Consider the following 19,898-nt stretch of genomic DNA (forward strand, 5'->3'; position numbering starts at 1 on the left):
TCACGAATACTGAATCAACTTTCTTTCTGCTACATGAACCAATGTCGTGTACATATCACCAAACGGTTCTATTGCATTACTTCATTTCCGGGATTAATATTCTGTTGAATATACTGGGAATACGAGCAACCAATAGCATTCACTAGACAAAAATGACCATAACTTTTTGCATATTGATGCTTACTAAAATCTTCATTACATGCAGCATCAGCAAGACAATCAAAAACATTCGAATGAAGAGAAAAGTCAGGATAATCTGATCCAACCAATACTGCAGTATGTTTTTGCGAAAACTCAGTAAATTTCATTAATGCAAACTCAGGATCTGCATTTTCTGTTGTTTCTATGGAAGCTTCAGGTTCATTTTGTTCAATCCGTTGATTTGTCAGCTTAATCTGTTCTGATAAAGGTTAACTGTTACTATTAATTTTACTGACGAGTTGTTCCATTTGTTCCATTTGTCGATTCATGCAATCACTAAAATCCTGCTTTAATTGCCCCATCTGTTGGTTCATTTGTTCAGCAAAATCTTGCTTTAATTGTCCTATCTGTTGGTTCATTCGTTCCATCTATTAATCGATTTTACTGTTAAATTGGTTCATTAGTTCCGTCTGTTGATCGATTTTACTGTTAAGTTGGTTCATTCGTTGATCCATTTTACTATCCAATTGTTGCATTCATTGCTTTGATTGTTCCATTTGTTCTTTAATGAGATCGGCCAGGTCAGAAAAGTTCATTTCCTTATTGCCATCTGATTCAGATGTATTTCCAATATGGGAAGACTCATGTTGCTATTTCTGAAGATCTTTGTGCCGCTCCGTAACAAAGTATACTCCGTTTTGATACTGCTTTTAACAAAATTTAATGTAGCCTTAAAATCAATCTGCACACTTGGATTTTACTGTGTAGGAGATTGTCTACTAAACTTCGTCCAAATCTCCTAAGGTTCCTGGCGGCGAACCACCAAATTTATATAACAGCAATCCTGCAGCGAGGACCACCAATTTATATAAGACGACGAAATCAAACAGGTCCTCACAGTTCATATATATTTATATAGCTACAAGGCTACGAAAAACCATCATAAAACAATTTACACACTGCACCTAGATATTACCGTTTATTATTGCACGTAACAAATTCATTTCTTTAAAAAACAATGTGCATGTAGCTTACACAAGATGAATACGCAATTATGATATATTTATTTCTCGTTGCTATGACAACTAGAAAAGAAATTACACAAGGATCTTATAAAATAGAGGATCTGAATACCTTACAAGAAAATCTTGAAGCCATAGTCACAGTTTCGCCACCCCTACTCTGCCCACTCCGCCCAATAGGATTGCAATGTTTTGAGCCAACAATCATGGCAACGAAAGTATCCAATGAGACAATGGCAGAAACGAGAGTAGCCAATCAGACGTGCCGATGCTCGGTTGTTTTTCGGCTTCATCGATTTAATAGGATGAAGATACATATGGGCAGATCCTCTATTTATAACATCCCTGAAATTACATCTGTATATTTTATTCTTCATAATCTTCTTCTTCCTTTCTTGAGCAGCTTGTGCATAATTTAAAAGTACTTCTGCCCACAAATACAAATAAAGATATAATAAAGAGTGATGAAATACAAGTATCGTTATAGTATTGCCAGACAATCAGAATGATGAGAATGTTATTGAACGGATCAGGAGCACAGAGACATGTCGGGGAACAATAGTACAATCTGCACTGATAGTAATCCACCTCGCTGTGTCCTATGTCCTATTTCCTATTTTTGGATAGAACAGATTACAAGTCTAAGACAATAACAAGTCGTCTCAGCTCAATAGCTATTAGGTTTGAAGATATTCGCCCCCCAAAGTTCATTTTGCCACGGTTTCGGACAGTCCTATCTCTAAAACAATGCACTTTTGAGCACGGGTCCATATGAACTTTTTCCCTTGTTTTTATATAAGGAATCACTTGTTTCAGTTTGCCGGTCTAGTTCATTAACACCCTGCGCTCTCCCTGCTGGTCTAGTGGCTAGCCCGTGCGCCTGTGGTGTACATACACTCGATTCTCGGTGGAGAGCACACAAACTTTAATTTCATAATTACTACCTTTCATAAATCATCCTTCTCCTAAGAACAAATTCTGGGACGTCATATATATATATATATATATATATATATATATATATATATATATATTTCATTGCATTTCAAAAGTTTAATAGAGATTTTGCAGTCAGAACGGAACGGATACCAATCAAAATGTGCGCTTAAATAGTGCGTGAAAGTTAATAGACCAAACATATATAAAGTATATACATTTCAATCTAAAATTATATATATGTAAATCTTCAACTAGCAATATTTGTATATCATATCTGAAAAGGAAATAGTCATAATACTACTTGTTTCAGTGACTGTGAAGTGATTATTTAAACAATTAATTTAGTTTAGTTTAGAAAAGGCAACACAAAACAAGAAGTGTTGGTTCATCCCCGCGAAGTGGGGCCAGAACGTCTAGCGCTCAGACTACTTTTTCCAGGGAGAAAATTGTTGAATAGTCAATGGGCCCTTATCATGGGCGCGGGTCCCATTTCCCTTTACAATGATTTTCCATCTGCAAAATGTTCTCGCGAAAACGCTCACCCTGTTTATTGTTTATAGGAGCTAATTTTTCAGAGAAATAACTCAAATGGAAATGCAGATAGTAAATGAATTTTAAAATGCATACTTCACTCTTGTGCCTCGCAATTTTTCAAGAAGGTTCTGTACCAGTATTTCATAGTTTCCTTCTCTTACAAGTAAACCTACTGATGTTGAAATCTAATTTCTTCACTAAATTTGGTAGAGAAGTGTGGAATATTAAGAAACGAGCTTAAGCAAAATTTAAAGTGCTTCCGTCCATCAAGAATACCGCAGTGGGCAGAAGCCTGATTGATCAGAATACGCCATAACAATGTGTTTCAAGTTTGAATATTTCATTTTATTTGTAAAACGGGTAAAGGGATTAAGAAAAACAAATTAACCGACACCAGGAGGAAGTAGACATCTATTTAAGGGTATGCTTATTATGGCTGCCATCTTGAAGTCGGCCATCTTGTATCTCGCTCGACTTTTTTAAATAGGAAGAGGGTCATGCAATATATCAAATTGGGTCCGAATTTTGCGAGAAATACAATGATGAAGTCTATGTTTCCATAAGTTTATATGTGTAAGATATAATGAAATGCATATTGATATGAATTCGTTGGTTCAAAGACTTCTTAATAGCTGTATCTTTTTGAAAAGAATTCAAGTCAGGAAAATGTAATGTATGCTGGTGAGAACATCGTAGGTAGCTAGCTACTTATGAAAGGTATAATCAGCTTGAAATCGTTATCGACTGCAGACAAAACGAAATGGTGATAAGACTTTCACAAACCTTAAGAAACTGATCGAAGATGGATGACATATTCTCCGTTGGATTATTCGAGTTAGAAGACAAACCTTCATAAGCAGCCACCTATTCAGTACGCACTAGTACACATTCGGTTTTCCTGACTTGATTTAAAAAAAAATACATCCACGAAATTTTTTGCAGGAGAGGGCAAAGTTTGTCCTCTGGTTTGTATTTTTAATATAGCTATAATAAAACAAAGAATATGCAAAGAAGTCGCACTGAGGCTGATTTATTTGATACTATTTTGGTATTCATGGTAGTATCATATGGCATAATCAGTAAGAACGCCAGGAACTTTCACTTGGTAGGGTGTACAAAATAAAAGAAAATGTGCACCCAAAATAATGATATAATTTTTTTACACAAACTAAAAGAAATGTATATTTTTACGCCCAGGAGTGTGTGTAAGGAAATTTTGGCAAGTGTTAGGGGTGTTGGAGGTATGCAGAATACTTCCTGGACATAATATTTATTTTTACGAAAGAAGTTGTAAACGTAAAAAATAAAGAAGCTACTGCAGCATTAAATTCAGAAAATATTTGCTTATGCTCGTAAACTTAATACAAACTATTCATTTAGTTGTTAGGGAGAGGTAGTACCCTCCCTTGTGGAGTCCATGGATGTAGCTGTATTGCAATATGATATGTGTACTTGACAACCGAGAGTAGCAGAGCCATCTTAACGATATCGTAGCCACTTGGCCTGGGGCCCCGCGAGTAGAATGGCATATATTAATTACATGTATTAGGAGCAAAATTTAGCCATGGGGTCCACAATACATTTGTTTGCTCTGGAGTCTAATATGCTGTTAAAACGGCACTGAAGAGTAGAGTAGACGGCACTAGCGTGGGGCCCGATCGATCAAATCGGCTTAAGGCCGGCCCTGATGTCTGCGAATTATACATTAAAGTCTTACGGATTGAAAAGATGTTCGACATTGGCTATTTTAATCTGCATTGACTATTGACTATATGGAAAATGAAAGACTCCCAGTGGAGACATTCGGTCGAAAAAGTGTGAAAGGATTTTCAGGCTAGTCATTCTGATTGAGGTTTTCCTCACTCACACCAGGCAAGGTTCTTCAGGCTAGTCATTCTGATTGAGGTTTTCCTCACTCACACCAGGCAAGGTTCTTCAGGCTAGTCATTCTGATTGAGGTTTTCCTCACTCACACCAGGCAAGGTTCTTCAGGCTAGTCATTCTGATTGAGGTTTTCCTCACTCACACCAGGCAAATGCCGGGATGGCACGGTACCTAACATACAGGTCCCAGACCGCTTCCTTCCATTTCTCCGGACAGTGCGATCGCCGAGGGGCGTCTTTCCTCATACGTGATGGGCTAACATAGCCATATTTGCCGAAAACTTAGAAATCTAATTCCTAATCCTAATCCTAAATGGAAGGCTGTGATAGCTGTTCACGGCGATGGTTGGAAAGAATTGTCACGAACACTTACTGCAAATTTAAGGAACGTGTTTAAATTTCATATTTTTCTTCAAATTCCAAAGATAATAACTGACTATAGATGTGAAAATTCTGATCAAAGTGTTCCCATCACAGGTTATCTCCACTGGTTTAGAACATGTCAGAACTTGCCTCCCTACAAGAAATTGCAATCATTATATTTCAATACTCATATTGCTTAAACAAATACGTTGTTGTTAAACCGAAAGTTAAGTGTGAAAAAGCGCCATTGAAAACTAAGTTTAGTTAGTCAATTTGTGACTAAGAGGTTAACCCTACAATCACACCGTGGGGTCACCTTCGACCCCAGTGCATATAAAATGCGTTCTACGCCAGCGCCGTTGTGAGAGAGAAACACAACACTTCATCTAGCTTCAGTTCGGAGCATGCTGTTGACACTGCAAGTTGCATTGTTGTGTTGGTGCGGAAAGTTCTGTGTTATTTTGAGTGCTCGGGTCGTATATGAACCCACGGTGTAATTAATGAAACATAGTTTGTTTTGAATAGCCATATAACAAATCATTTTCTAGTGGGCGATTTTTTTTTACGAATGGCGGCATCGAGGAAGTTTTCTAACCAGGAAGATATTGTACGCATTTTAGAAGAATCAGATGATGATCTGTCCGATGCTGATGAACTGTTAAGTGAAAATGAGGATAATGAGGAGCAGAATGATCAATCGGAGGATGAATTTGAAGCTGATGTTGATAACGATGATGTTGCCGACTTGTTACAACGTAAAGTCATTTATGGGAAGAATGGCAGTAAGTGGTACACTAAACCCTTGCACCAAAAATCCACTAGAACGTTGAAAAAAAACATTGTTATTCATCTCCCAGGGCCCAAGAAGGAAGCGAAACAAAGAACCGATGCAAAGGACATTTGGCTACTGTTTTTTTCAGATGACATTTTGAACACAATTGTGAATTTTACCAATGAAGAAATAGAAAAACAAAAGTGTGTCTTCAAATCAGATCAGAGTTATCTATCCTCCACTGACAAAATTGAATTGTGTGCCTTATTTGGTTTGCTTTATCTAGCCGGTGTTCTAAAAAATTCTCACCTGACAGTAAGTGATATGTGGTCTGAAGCGTTTGGTCCCCCTGCATTTAGGAGCACTATGTCAAGAAATAGATTTGAATTTCTCATAAACTGCTTGCGCTTTGACGATAAAGCTACAAGGGACCAAAGGAAATCTGTAGACAAATTCGCTGCCATCCGTGAAATGTGGGTATCTTTGTGCGTCACTGCTCTCAATATTATACTCCTTCAGAATATGTCACGATAGATGAACAATTATTGGGGTTCAGGGGTAGATGCCCTTTCAAAATGTACATTCCAAGCAAGCCCGATAAATATGGGATAAAAGTTATTATGATGTGTGACGCCAAAACATCGTATATTTGTGCAGCAAAATCATATGTTGGAAAAGAGAGAAGAGATTCACAGCTTGCAATTCCAACTCAATATGTGTTGAACTCACACAATCCATCCATCACACAAACAGAAATGTAACTATGGACAACTGGTTTAATTCTTGTGAGGTAGCTGACAAGCTCTTGGAAAAAGGACTCACCATGGTTGGCACCATGAAGAAGAACAAACCAGAACTTCCACCATGTGTAACTGAAACAAAAGGAAAACCAGTTTATTCCTCTTTGTTTCTTTTTCAGGAAAACAAAACCGCTGTCTCCTTTGTACCAAGAAGAAACAGGTGCGTAGTTCTGATATCGTCTATGCATAATCAAGCTGACATAGACAATGAGACGCAGAAACCAGAAATAATCTTATTCTACAACAAAATTAAAGGAGGCATGGATCAATTTGATCAATACTGTCATTCGAAAACAGTTGCCAGGAAGACACGTAGGTGGCCACTCAGAGTTTTTTGTGGTATGTTAGATGCAGCGGCACTAAATAGCTTCGTTATCTTCAGGTGCAATTCGGGATCTAGTTCAACACTGAAGAAGCGTTCTGATTTCTTGAAGACTCTTGCATTGGCACTCTGTGAACAACACATGAAAAGAAGAGCAAATAACGAGAGGTTGCCAAAACAGCTAAGGAACAATATTCGTCATGTTCTTGGCATCGAAGAGGAACCGGTACATAGTGTGACACCAGTTGGACGACCAGGTAGATGTGCTTTCTGTAGCCGGAAGAAAGACAGAAAAGGAGTAGCAGTGTGTTACTTGTGTAAGAGAAGTGTGTGTGCTGAACACCGACACAACATTTGCGAGAATTGCAAAATGTAAACAATGCTAAACAATGAAAACTGTTTCATTTATGTCTATGTAAAACAATGAAAATATCAAACAATTGAAACCCAATGAAAACATTTAATATTGTTATAATGTAGAACTCGTGTATTTTAGACTATTTGGATAATCGGTAAAGAAACGAATTATGTCAACATATATAAAATGTGATACGTGAAATGTATAGGATTATATAACCTAATAAACCTAACCTAACCTCACCTCATTTAACCTTACTTAACCTAATCTAATACATATAGATATAATCTAACATATATATATACATATATACACATATATACATAACCTACATAAACATATATAATCTAACAAACCACACATTATCTACCCTAAGTTAACCTAACCTAATATTATCTAATCTAACATAATATAACCGTATCTAGTCTAATAAAATGACTCTCCAGACTGGGGTCGTATATGACCCCACGGTGTGATACATGTCCTAATAAAAGCACGGTGTGGTTGTAAGGTTAAATATATGGAAGAAGGTTAATTTTTGCTCTACTCATACAAAACTTACATCTTTAGTTGCATCTTTACAACTTTGTTACAAGTCGTTCATAATCCTGCACCAAAATAACTTTCTCTTTCATTCGCTTGCAGCAGTTACATTATATAAACGGTTCAACACCCACTTCAACTAAATAATAGTGCATTTTTTGTTTGATTCGATAAACTAATTTCATTGTTGTAAAGGAAATTGATTAAGAAACACTAAAAAATACTTATTTTAAAACACTGGAAGCTACTACATTTATAAAAAAACTCAGTAAATATAAATAAATGATAATAACAATAGCTACTTTAATAAATTGTATTATTAGTCCTTTCCTGTTACATACGTATGCAACATCATCGTGACGTGATCGCAACTAGGAAATATTATTTCAACAAGCAATGAATCATTAAAGAAATGCGTTATTAACCGAACTAGATGTGAGAGTAATTACAAACGAACTCAACAAAAACTAGTTCGCTGAAAATGCGCTATGAATAACAATCTACAAATCATCCATGTATTATGAAACTATATTTTCTAAAGGAAAGAGGAATGACTTTTTACAAACTATAAATATAGGCAGGAAAACCGGCTGACACAGAGAAGATTGGTATTACTCGAACTGCTCAAATGCAATTGCCAAGTGTTTCAGATTGCACGTAACTTTTTGTTGAGTTCAGTTGATTTTGAGTTTAACGTCCCCTTCAGCAGCGAGGGTATATATATGGAGATGTCAACCTACTGATTAACGTGGAATCCGAACCACATGAGCTTCCGCGCCTGGATCTCCCGCGCCAAAGGCTCATTCCCTAACCGCTTAGTAACGAAGGAGCTTGTAAGTTACGTTGAGTAAGCCATTACTACCTGGAATGCTTCATACTTTCATAGATGTTTTCGGAAAGCTCATAACTTGGGTTATGATTTTTTTAGTAGGAAAAAGAAGGAAAAGATGCTATTCTGTACACGTATGAGTTGGGATTGAAATTTTTTACATTTATTTTTTTTAAACATTTTTCTGACCAGAACAAAATGAATTATTTAATAACTATACGTTTTTTGTTACAGTTTCAAGGACCTAACGTCCTCTTCATGAGACATTGAGAAAAGACAGATGACAGCAAATCTTATATCTTCCTCAGCCGTTAGTTAGCATTATCATTTATTATAATATTAAAATAAGAGGACGTTAGGTCCTTGAAACTGTAAAAAAATCGTATAGTTATTAAATAATTCATTTTGTTCTGGTCAGAAAAATGTTTTAAAATGTTAGTGATTATACAGAACTATGGAGTATATTTATTATTTTTTTTTTACAGAAGGAAAATTTTTTGCTCGTTTCTGCAATACCCAACCCATTAATAATTAAATGTTGTATGTACACGAAAATGCATGGTGGACACAAAGTAGCTTTCCCCGAAACAAGTCAGGGAAAAAAAGAAATAAGCTTGCTATGGGCACAAAGTCGCTATACCCAAAACAAGTAGAGAAATAAAAGAAATATTAATTAGCTTTTTTTGGGTTAAAACTGACTATATTGTATCTCTTAGTGTAACCAGGACTGGTAGCCATGTTTTCATATGTGTTTTGTTTAAGAATTGACGCCCCTGAAACATTTGCTTGCAATTACTGGGAAACAAAATGAAATTAATCATTGAATAGCACTCATTTCTGACAGTAGTTTTTAGAGCTCTGCGCTCTCATTACAGACTTTAGGAAGCACAAAACCTACTGCCGTTATTGACAATTTCCATAGATTTCACAAGGAGCATCTTCCTTGGTTGATGTGATATGCAGTCTTTGAAGAAGGGAAAGAATGGAAATAAAGACGTTTATAAACCTATGGAAACATTTTGTAACATTTTTTGTATTCAGGCTCTAAAAATATATTTCAGAACAAACGGATGAAAGAGACGGTTTTAGAGCAATAAAACATGTAAACATGGTTTCTGGAATATATTACGTCACACAGGCATCTTTAGACAAGAAAAGGAGTCGGAGGAGTTGGATTGAATACCAGGAGCAAGTAGTCCACCGAAACGTGTTTCTGAATCCATGAGGACACGGCGCAAGAATTTGTTAGTAATTTGCACTTAAATTTTTTATAACATTTTGTATGCAGAGTACTGTACATAAGGAGCAGCACAATGTCAATGTGCAGTGGACTCATCAGACGATGACAGTGTAAACTGGGTGACCTCTCCGAGTCCCAAAAAATGGCCAGTTGTTCTCGTAATCATGTGGTGCAAGTGTGTTGGGTGTGTCGTGGAAAACAGTATCCAAGATGATGATGAGACCTACAAAACTCATTACAAAATGACGAAAACGAAGAGGAACAATAAAATCCTCAGTGAATGCTTCCGCCGACCATTACAGCAGGTTATCACTCAGAACTCAACCAACACTTCTCACAGTTCGCGGCAAGTGATTATGACATGCACTGATGGAGTGGACGTTTGGTACCACTAACCTGCTGAGGTACTGCGATCATGCAATATGAACTGATGATGACTGGATACGCGTGATATGATCAAATGAATCATCATTCACCTTATTTCAAATCATTTATGTACCGCAGATGTTTGAGAGAAGCGTATGATCCTCAGTGTCTTCTCCCTACCGTGAAATATGGAGCAGACTCTGTGATGCCGTTGGCTGCAATATCCTGGGTTTCAGTACATCCTATGTTAACGTTTATCAGTCGTATTACTCCCCGTGGTTGACTCCGATTTAGAGGACCATCTGCATTCTTTGATCCAGAAATTGTTTTCGAGCAATGATGCTAGATTTCAGTGTGATATTGGACCCATTCACACCGCTGAAGTTGTTGTGTCATAGTTTGAGAAACATGGGGATAAAGTAACAAAAGAAATATCGACCAAAGCTTCAACTCACACTGTATTTTAAACTACAGTGTAACGGTTTCGGATATCTAACATATCCTTCATCAGACACTATAACTATAGTGTCTGATGAAGGATATGTCAGATATCTGAAACCGTAATATATTACAGTTTAAAATACAGTATATGTTGAAGATTTGGTCAGTGTTTCTTTCGTTACAATATCCAATTCAAAGCCATGGATAGTGTTGTTATGGGGATAAAATTTAACACGTCCTCCGGACTGAAATATAATTTAGTATCTGTTCTCCACTTTGAAGACAGGAACCGGACACACATTTCTGTCCTCTTCCTTTCCTATCAAACTGAATAATGTGTTCCACTTGGTGTCTCTCGGCGACCTCTATGAGTCCATTCCATGTTGTATCAGAACAATTTTGACTTGTGAGTGCGAGAGGTGATCCAAGACCATGCTAGTCTGTTAAGGGTCTTTACTACAGCAAAATTAAACTACCGCTAATTTTAGAGTTTTTCTGGAATATCTTCAAAACAAATAAAAAATATTCGAAAAGTAGAAACGTATTGAACTAGACAATACGATTTTGTATGTGATACCTTTATCACAATTCACCTATCTGCTTTTGGTATACCGCTATATACAGAATCCGCAAAAACTGCTAAATCTATGTACAGTTGCAAATCGAAAGCAGATAGATGAGTTGTGATAACGGTATCACATGCAAAATGGTATTGTCTAGTTCACTACGTTTCGGCTTTTCGAATATTTTTATTTGTTTTGAAGATATTATAGAAAAACTCTAAAATTAGCGGTATATTTAATTTCGCCGTAGTGAAGGCCCTTAAGTTTATTTTATGTGTGTGTTTCTGTATGTGGCACTAAGAGAAAGAAAAAGAACTTGTAAATATAACGTTCTAAAATTTCGGATTTTGTTCTTGTTAAATGATAAATTTATTACAATTATTTGTACCGAGTGCACACAGATGTTTGGTTTGTCTACATATGAGAGTAAGTGTTACCGTTGGTGTTCTAAAAATTTTGTTTTTGTTTAACTCATGCAAGGTAAATTTTATATGTGGATGGCTTTGAACAATAATTCACTTTTATTATGAGCAACCCATTATACAAAAAATAGAAGTTCTGGGATATGGATTCGATGTATTTTGTTACACAGAATCCAAATTTCGAAACCCCAGGATATGGATTCGATGTATTTTGTTACACAGAATCCAAATTTCGAAACCCCAGGATATGGATTCGATGTATTTTGTTACACAGAATCCAAATTTCGAAACCCCAGGATATGAATTCGATGTATTTTGTTATACAGAATCCAATTTTTTTTGAAACCCCAGGATATGGATTCGATGTATTTTGTTACACAGAATCCAAATTTCGAAACCCCAGGATATGGATTCGATGTATTTTGTTACACAGAATCCAAATTTCGAAACCCCAGGATATGGATTCGATGTATTTTGTTACACAGAATCCAAATTTCGAAACCCCAGGATATGAATTCGATGTATTTTGTTATACAGAATCCAAATTTTTTTGAAACCCCAGGATATGGATTCGATGTATTTTGTTACACAGAATCCAAATTTCGAAACCTCAGGATATGGATTCGATGTATTTTGTTACACAGAATCCAAATTTCGAAACCCCAGGATATGGATTCGATGTATTTTGTTACACAGAATCCAAATTTCGAAACCCCAGGATATGGATTCGATGTATTTTGTTACACAGAATCCAAATTTCGAAACCCCAGGATATGGATTCGATGTATTTTGTTAGACAAAATCCAAATTTCGAAACCCCAGGAAGATCGATAGTGTCAATTTTTTTTATGGGCGAAAAACCTGTCCTGCCTATCCAAAATCACTCAAGTTTTTTTGCCCATAAAAACGAACTGACAGGGTGAATTGTTCTGGGGTTTTGTAATTTGGATTGTGTAACAAAATTTTTCGAATCCATACTTTGGAGTCCACTGAACATTTTTTATGTCTGTATTATACGTCTATTTTCCCTATCCAAAATCACTCAATTTTTTTTCCCCATAACAAGAAATTAACACGATCGATCTTCCTGGGGTTTCGAAATCTGGATTCTGTCTAACAAAATACATTGAAATCATACTCTGGGGTCCAATGCACAGATCTTTTATTATTATTTATATTTTTCTGTGTGTGTGCGTGGTTGTGTTATTTTTAAATCTGTCTTTCTTTTACTTATAAAATCTGAAGCGCATTATCTTTGCTCTTCTTTCTTTATCTATTATATCTGTAATTTAAATTTAAGATTTTTTGATTAGACTAAAAAAATTCAGATCATTACAAGATACTGGATAAATTTGTACTTATGTACTTTCAGAATTCTTTGCTGCTCTAAGATACATAAACTGTTCAAACGTTTGAAGCTTCTTTATAAACACATCGGTTGCTCTTATTATTATTTTTTTTCCAGACTGATCATGGTGCTCTGGAACGTAGTGTTTGAAGAGCTAGTGCATGGTCTAATAACCCTGTGGATATGGATCACGGAATCGTTCAAAGCTGTGTTCTGTAGATATGAATACACAAGCGACACAAAGATGGAGGGAAAAACGGTCCTCATTACTGGAGGAGCTACAGGTCAGACAATAATAATAATTCCTGTAACCTAATGGTATCTAACATTCTTTCTTGGGTAGACCCTATAGGCTCCCGTGTTTGGTACGTGGTGGAGAAATACAACTTGCAGTGTTGATCCAACATAGTGAGGCAATGGACTATTTTACATCAATCAACAAGTTATTATTATTATTATTATTATTATTATTATTATTATTATTATTATTATTATTATTATTATTATTATTATTATTATTGAAATATTTAACTTTAAAATCAAAATTAAGGGCCATGATCGCTAAGTGGTAAAGCAAACATCGCTCATGTGTGAGGTCCTTGGTTCGATCCCAGCTCGCGCCAAGTGAATTTTGTGGTGGAGAAAACACCGTGTTCGTGGGTTTCTTTGAGTTTTTCCGTATCCTCCCACTTTCTCCATTCCACCATTTCATTTATTTTTCATCACTGTCTCTTTTATGCTAGCCGGCATATCCATGGGGACGTAAACCTTAAAGATTTCATTTCATTTTTAAAATAAAAATTGTATTTCGGTCTCCACAAAATGATCATTGTGTTATAGTTTATATAACAGACAATCATCATGAGCCAATAGTACCCGTAATGTTACCCATGATTGTCTGATACTCTAAATATAAAAAACTAGATACAGCCAGCGCTTTATTTTCAAAGCAAGGACTTACAAAAGAATAAGGCTCACAAGTATGCATGTAAACTTATTCGTGACTGTGACTAAGAAGTTGTAGCTCTTTGCCTAAGTGTGGAAGATCCAGGATATTTCCGGGATTGAAATCTGTTGTTGTGGTTGACAGCAGAGGTGGTAATCAAAACACAAAGCAGTGGCATAACTAAAAGCTTGGGGGCCCTCCCGCAGACAGCGTGGGGTGGGGCCCATTATCTACGTCCCATTTCATGATTTGGGGGCACCCTGATGGCTTGGGCCCTCCCACAATGCAGGGTCTGCGGGGCCCTTATTTACGCCCCTTACAGAAAGGTAACTTGAATCACTCTAGAAATGTTTTCTGCTTCTAGGAATATGTCAAGTGGTTCAGGGTATAAAATGTCTACAAACTTTCCTTCTAAAATAATTATTTGCTAATATATAGTTAATTAGATGTAAATACAGTGCGTTCAATTTAAAAGCGGTATGAAGCATAAGTATACAATATACAAATATACAAGATTCTTAAAGCAAATGTTGATAATGATGGCCTTGTTCTTGAATACACTTTTTAACACGTTTCTCCATTTTCTGTGCAATATTATGGAGAACAATTAGTTATAGAGGGTTAGCACAAATGATTTATTCAGTGTGAAAAAGTATTACACGTGCACACATAAAGGACATATGAAAAAGAACCACAAACACACCCAGTTTATATCAAGGTACAACCCCTACTAATGTTCAATATGTGGCCTTTTGGTGGAACGACACAAGTTCAGACGATGTCTTTTTTCTTGCTTTCCCTCCATATTCGGCAGATACTAACCTCGTACTGCCACATTGGCACACCCGATCGGAAAGATAATCTACTCGTGCTGCCACCTGGATTACACAATGCAAACCTGGTGAGTTTGTGGTTCCTTTCATATATCTTTCACACGTATACGTGTAAAACTTCTGAAAACATACCCTTTTGAAAACGAATGAATGATTTACGCTAACCCTGTACTCTTAATTTTCACGGTGATGTTTTGCGTCAGCTCTTCTAAGGGGTGTACTTTTTGTTACAAAGTCCCCCATAAAATGGAGTCCGGATTTGAAATATCTGGCGATGTGGCAGGCCGTAGGCCCTTTGAAATAATCCTGTGTCGAAAGAAATCTCTTAACATAGCCATAGTCTCATTGGAAGCGTGTGGATTTGAGCCATCTTAGTAAAAACCAGCATCAACGTTCTTCTGGTTCCAAGACTGCAACAAACTGCATGATAAAGTTTGGTAAGTTTCATCATCTATTGTCTTTTAAACAAATGAGCAAAACCAATCACCTCCTGCACACCACACACCAGTCACCAACTTTCTGAGATTGGAGGGGAGTCTCCAGAAAAAGTTGAGGACTTTCAGAGCTCTATGTTCGATAATTTTGAGAAGACACATAACGAATCAGGTCAAACCATTCTTCATCTGAAAATAATAATAATAATAATAATAATAATAATAATAATAATAATAATAATAATAATAATAATAATAATAATAATAATAATAATAATAATAATAATAAGTAGTCCAACAGAGTGATATCATTCTCAATGAAGTCCTTCAATCATGGACAGTAATACACATGATTATCGTAGTCAATTTGTTTTAGTTCAAGAAAAACTTGAGTTGAGCTTAGTTGATTTTAGTTTAGCGTCCCTTTCAGCAGCGAGGCTATATGAGACGTGGACCTACTGATTAACGTGGAATCCGAACCACATGAGCTCCCGCCGGGAAGAAAAACTTGAATTCGATATGGGTATAATTTCAACATTTTCCTCACTGCTGCATGGGCTGATCCTACGGACATTTGCGTTTCCTGGCTTCAGCGTCGTAAAGGTTTGTGAGATTATCTTGTCATTATCTCACTAATGGTTGTTGTCACGCTACATGAATCTTGTAGCTGCCATAAAATAAAGCTTGCAACCCTACTATATTTCTCCATGTAAACACAATCTTGAAAGGGGCATACAACATTTTTCCCATCTTGCAAGGAGTTGAACCCATGTGCAACTTTGTTGGTCGTCTTGCTTGCTTCCTGCTATCGCCCTCCCGCTGACATAAAGGAAAAACCAGTTTGGACAGGGAGGGGAAGCCAAAATACACGTTTTCTAATGAGCAGGTTCTCTATTTGTCCACTAGAGTGCAGTGCTGAATGAGTGGAGATACCTTTCTTGCTTTCAGGAAGTTGTAACATGTAAACAGTAAATAGAAAGATCTGGTTGCAAGGATTTTTATGACCGCTACAAGATTCATGTAAAATGGAAACCTACCTTAACATTAGTCACTGCCTCTTATGTTAGTGCAGTTCTCTTACATCGGTGTCTCATGTTACATATAGACCCTGTCTCCCGCAATTTATTGACTGTTTTCAGTCGAACAATAAAACCGCGCTCCTAAACACTGATTGGCATCGTAGAGGGCAATTTCTCATTCAACTGAACGAAAAACAAATACAACCTAGCAGTACAGGGGAGCACCTGCAAGTGACAATGCGTCCGTCCCTTCTCGTACCCTTCCCTTGCCTCCCAGACACTGCAATAAACGTTTTCGGTAAGAATAGGCATAATGGAAAAACAAAACAAGCACAATATACCTTCCATACCGCTTCTAGATTGAACGCGCTGTATTATGTTTCGTAACATCAGTTAGGGTCAGCCTCTTTAAAGATAGCGATTTTGAGTCTGCGTGTCCCTGGTTGTGGTTTAAATTCTACATTAATTTGTAGATTAATTCGAAATGCCTTGAATTCGAATCCAGTGAAAGATTGTTTTTGGCAAGGATTACTCTGTTCCCCCACCCGAAGACCGTGATGATTTTTGAATATGGGCCGTCATCTACATTTTTCCCATTGTATTTGCTAGCAATTTGTTAGTTATTACAGTGTCAAATGGCTTCGCCTGCTTCTGGAAATTTGTTAAATCAAGGAATCATTAAGTGAAGATTATTATTATTATTATTATTATTATTATTATTATTATTATTATTATTATTATTATTATTATTATTATTATTATGAGTCCAAAGAATTTTGTTTGAAATGAGTAGCCCAAGGACGCCGATCCTTGGAGGACAAGGAGGCCCGGGGCCCCCAAAGCTCATGTGGGCCCCCTATTGTATATTTGAATATACAATATTTGGCATAATTTGAGTGCAATTTGTCTCAAAATCTTCATATATATATACCTTCTGCATCTAAATGTCCCCCCCGCCCCAAATTTACAGAGAAATCGGCGCCCTTCCACAAAAATTAACAATTATTTTTAAAATTAAATTATGCACTCACGAGCAACTGAATTAAACTCATGGTTAGTAGCACGTAGCATCCCCTTTAGCCTTGAATACGGTAACGATGTCACGTGGCATGATCTTCAAATGTCACCAGAAGCCTTAGGGATCATACTGATTCATGATCTTTGAACAGCCACCTAACGAAGATTGGTCGGAGTAAGTCGCAGATAATGCACATCCCCCTCGAAAGTGTCACAGATGTGCTTAATGGGATTGAGCTCGTGGCTTCTTGGGACCAGGAAGCTTCTTCACATCCGTGGAGTACTCATCAAACCAATTACTCAGGATTCGGGAGCAATGATCTGGCAGGATGTAGGAGGCGAATAAAAGTTTAAATATGATTTTCCTACAAGTTCCTGTAGCGTTCGCTGGTGAGAGCAGTTTCAGATGTACCAGGAGTCCTGTATCATCCAATGTGAACAGTACCCAAATTAGTATACCGCTACCACCGGCATGAACTGTATCTTGCTACCAAGAGGGATCCATTTGTTTATATGATTGACAACGCACCAATATAACCATCGATGTATACCAACTGTATATTATCTCTCTAGGCGGCTTTCTTCAATGCCTTCACCATCCAATAGCTGTGTTTTATCCTCATGTCGATCGTTGAGTTTTGTGCTAAATGTTTCACATAGATGCTCTCCTGGGACACTTGTTTCTGTACACCATGACGAGCAGATGGTCCTGGATAGCATGGCCTCACACGCCGTTTTCGTTCACCATTCAATTAACGAGCAACCCTCCACACTGTAGTCTGTCTATCTCCTATTATCATAAGAGCTACCGTCGTGGGTGCATTTTTGATACAGTCAATGAACACCAGTGCCTTGGTTCATACGTCTGACCCGAAAATCTGGCTGCAATCAAATTCGCTGACATTTCGTGTCTTACCCATCTTGTAGTCAACTGATAATCGTAAGGCCGTACAAATTCACTGTTGCATGGACCTGTTATATTTACTGGGTCTATACCAGCGCCTTTATCCCTGAACGGCAGCTGTCTAATTGAGTTGGTAATGAGTATTTAATTCGCCTCCGAATCCGAGTCCGAATATTCACCGTAAGATATTATTTTCAAATACTTCCAGTCTGCGGCTGTTCCCTTAAAGTAAGTGACCATGTGCCGCAACAGTACCGTACAACTGATATAATTATGATTTAGTGTAAACTTCAAATTGTTCGACAGGATTCGCAAAGACAAAAGATTTTAGACTGAATAATAACACGATTTCCCTGCTTCTGTCTATATTCAATTTTTTCATGGATATGGTTTTGGTTTGTTAAGTTGATCCTAGACATTTGAAATTATCCACTTTTTCGATAGTATTATTTGGTATTTTTACGTGTTTATAATTTGCAGCATTACGGTCACGGGGATCTTCTGTGTATTCCTATGTTGATTATCATTGTCTTCTAAAACATAATATTAAATATTGACTTGGTGCAATTAGCATTTACAAGCAAATGGTTGTAGGGTTTATGTATTAGAGTGAAGTTCATGTAGCCGTTAAAGAGTTTATGTAGCAGTGATGTATTGCTAGAGCTTTCGGTTGTTATGCTAAGAAATCTTGAGGGGAAAGAGTGAAGAGAGTTGTGTTGACTTGTTACCTTCTGTAGGTGCAAAGACCTTCATACCCTCTGATGGCCACACTGGGAATTCCTTTATTTCAGATATACTTTTTAGTTATGTTTATTGGCAGACGTTGCTGAAATTTTGTCCATAGTAGAAACCAAAGAATGGGCCTTCTAAAATCAAATAATGGTATAATAGTCTTTAACCTTTTTAGAACATTGATGTATCAACTTTTACATTAATGAGCTGTCGTTAATTAATCTTGTAAAGATAAGAAGTAGAACATTGATACTCAGATTAAGAGTGGGAACTCAAATATTAATGGAGGGGATTGTAACTATAGTAAGAGGCTATTTTTAATTAGACTATCTTAATAATTTATTGATTGTTATGATTTCAATTGATTTAGGTCTGGGGAAAGAGACAGCCATTGACTTAGCCAGAAGAGGAGCCAAAGTAATCCTGGGTTGTCTCTACATGGACGAAGCCAGGGAGGCCCAAGGTAAGGAATAAATAGTTCTAACATTCAAATCTAATCATCTACTACAATCAGTTTTAACTGGGTGCTCTGTGACGTGAAAGTTTAGTTAGCCAGTCGAAATGAATGAATTTGCAAAATCTGTAGTGACAGGCAGAGAAATAACATTGATGACGTTATCAATAGTTTTATTCATAATGTGTAACGTGTATTAAGATATTTCTAAAATAGCCAACCCGTCGTTATCCGGCAGGGCGTAACTGCGGAACACACACATTCATTTACCCGAAATATTCTGCCAAAAATAGTTTCGTGATTACAGAATAATAGAGTCCAATCATACTCAATAACTTTCTATGATTAATCCTCAAAAATTCAATATACTGTAACTGTAAGAGAATTCTTTTATTATAATGTCTATGATATTAAATTGCAAGTTTCTTATTCCTTTTGTAAGTATGTGTTTATTAATTTAAGTAAACTAACGCATCATCACTGGTCAGGGCCACAACGCCATCCCCATGGGCTCACCCCGAATTTTGCAATTGAGAGTAGCCAGAGCAAATCAAGTTCCGAAAAATATTTAATATTGATTGAACAAAATTAATTCATAATTAGCGATATGTTGCTGTTCCCATCATGAAAACTGTTTTCAACTAGCACTCAAATATTTAACACATATAAATCC

At 36.7% G+C, this 19,898-nt stretch overlaps 2 protein-coding genes across 2 annotated transcripts in view; both read left to right on the plus strand.

The window, feature by feature from the left end:
- LOC145665855 (retinol dehydrogenase 12-like) overlaps positions 1 to 19,898 on the plus strand; it is a 70,336-nt gene that overhangs the window by 16,298 nt on the left and 34,140 nt on the right. Inside the window, exons 2-3 of the mRNA XM_081732969.1 lie at positions 13,004 to 13,170; positions 19,142 to 19,234. Coding sequence (XP_081589095.1) covers positions 13,011 to 13,170; positions 19,142 to 19,234 — 253 coding nt within the window. The 5' untranslated portion in view covers positions 13,004 to 13,010. The remainder of the gene's footprint in view (positions 1 to 13,003; positions 13,171 to 19,141; positions 19,235 to 19,898) is intronic.
- Positions 5,451 to 6,188, plus strand: LOC145666239 (uncharacterized). Its single transcript, XM_081733304.1, has one exon. It carries the CDS (start codon positions 5,451 to 5,453, stop codon positions 6,186 to 6,188), a length of 738 nt encoding a protein of 245 aa, XP_081589430.1.

This window comes from Thermobia domestica, chromosome 12, assembly GCF_964235325.1.
Source record: "Thermobia domestica chromosome 12, izTheDome1.hap1.1, whole genome shotgun sequence".
Lineage (NCBI taxonomy): Eukaryota > Metazoa > Arthropoda > Insecta > Zygentoma > Lepismatidae > Thermobia > Thermobia domestica.

Bases quoted from the DNA above. Each gene is read 5' to 3' on its own strand.
- LOC145666239 (XM_081733304.1), top strand. From the start codon at position 5,451: ATGGCGGCATCGAGGAAGTTTTCTAACCAGGAAGATATTGTACGCATT.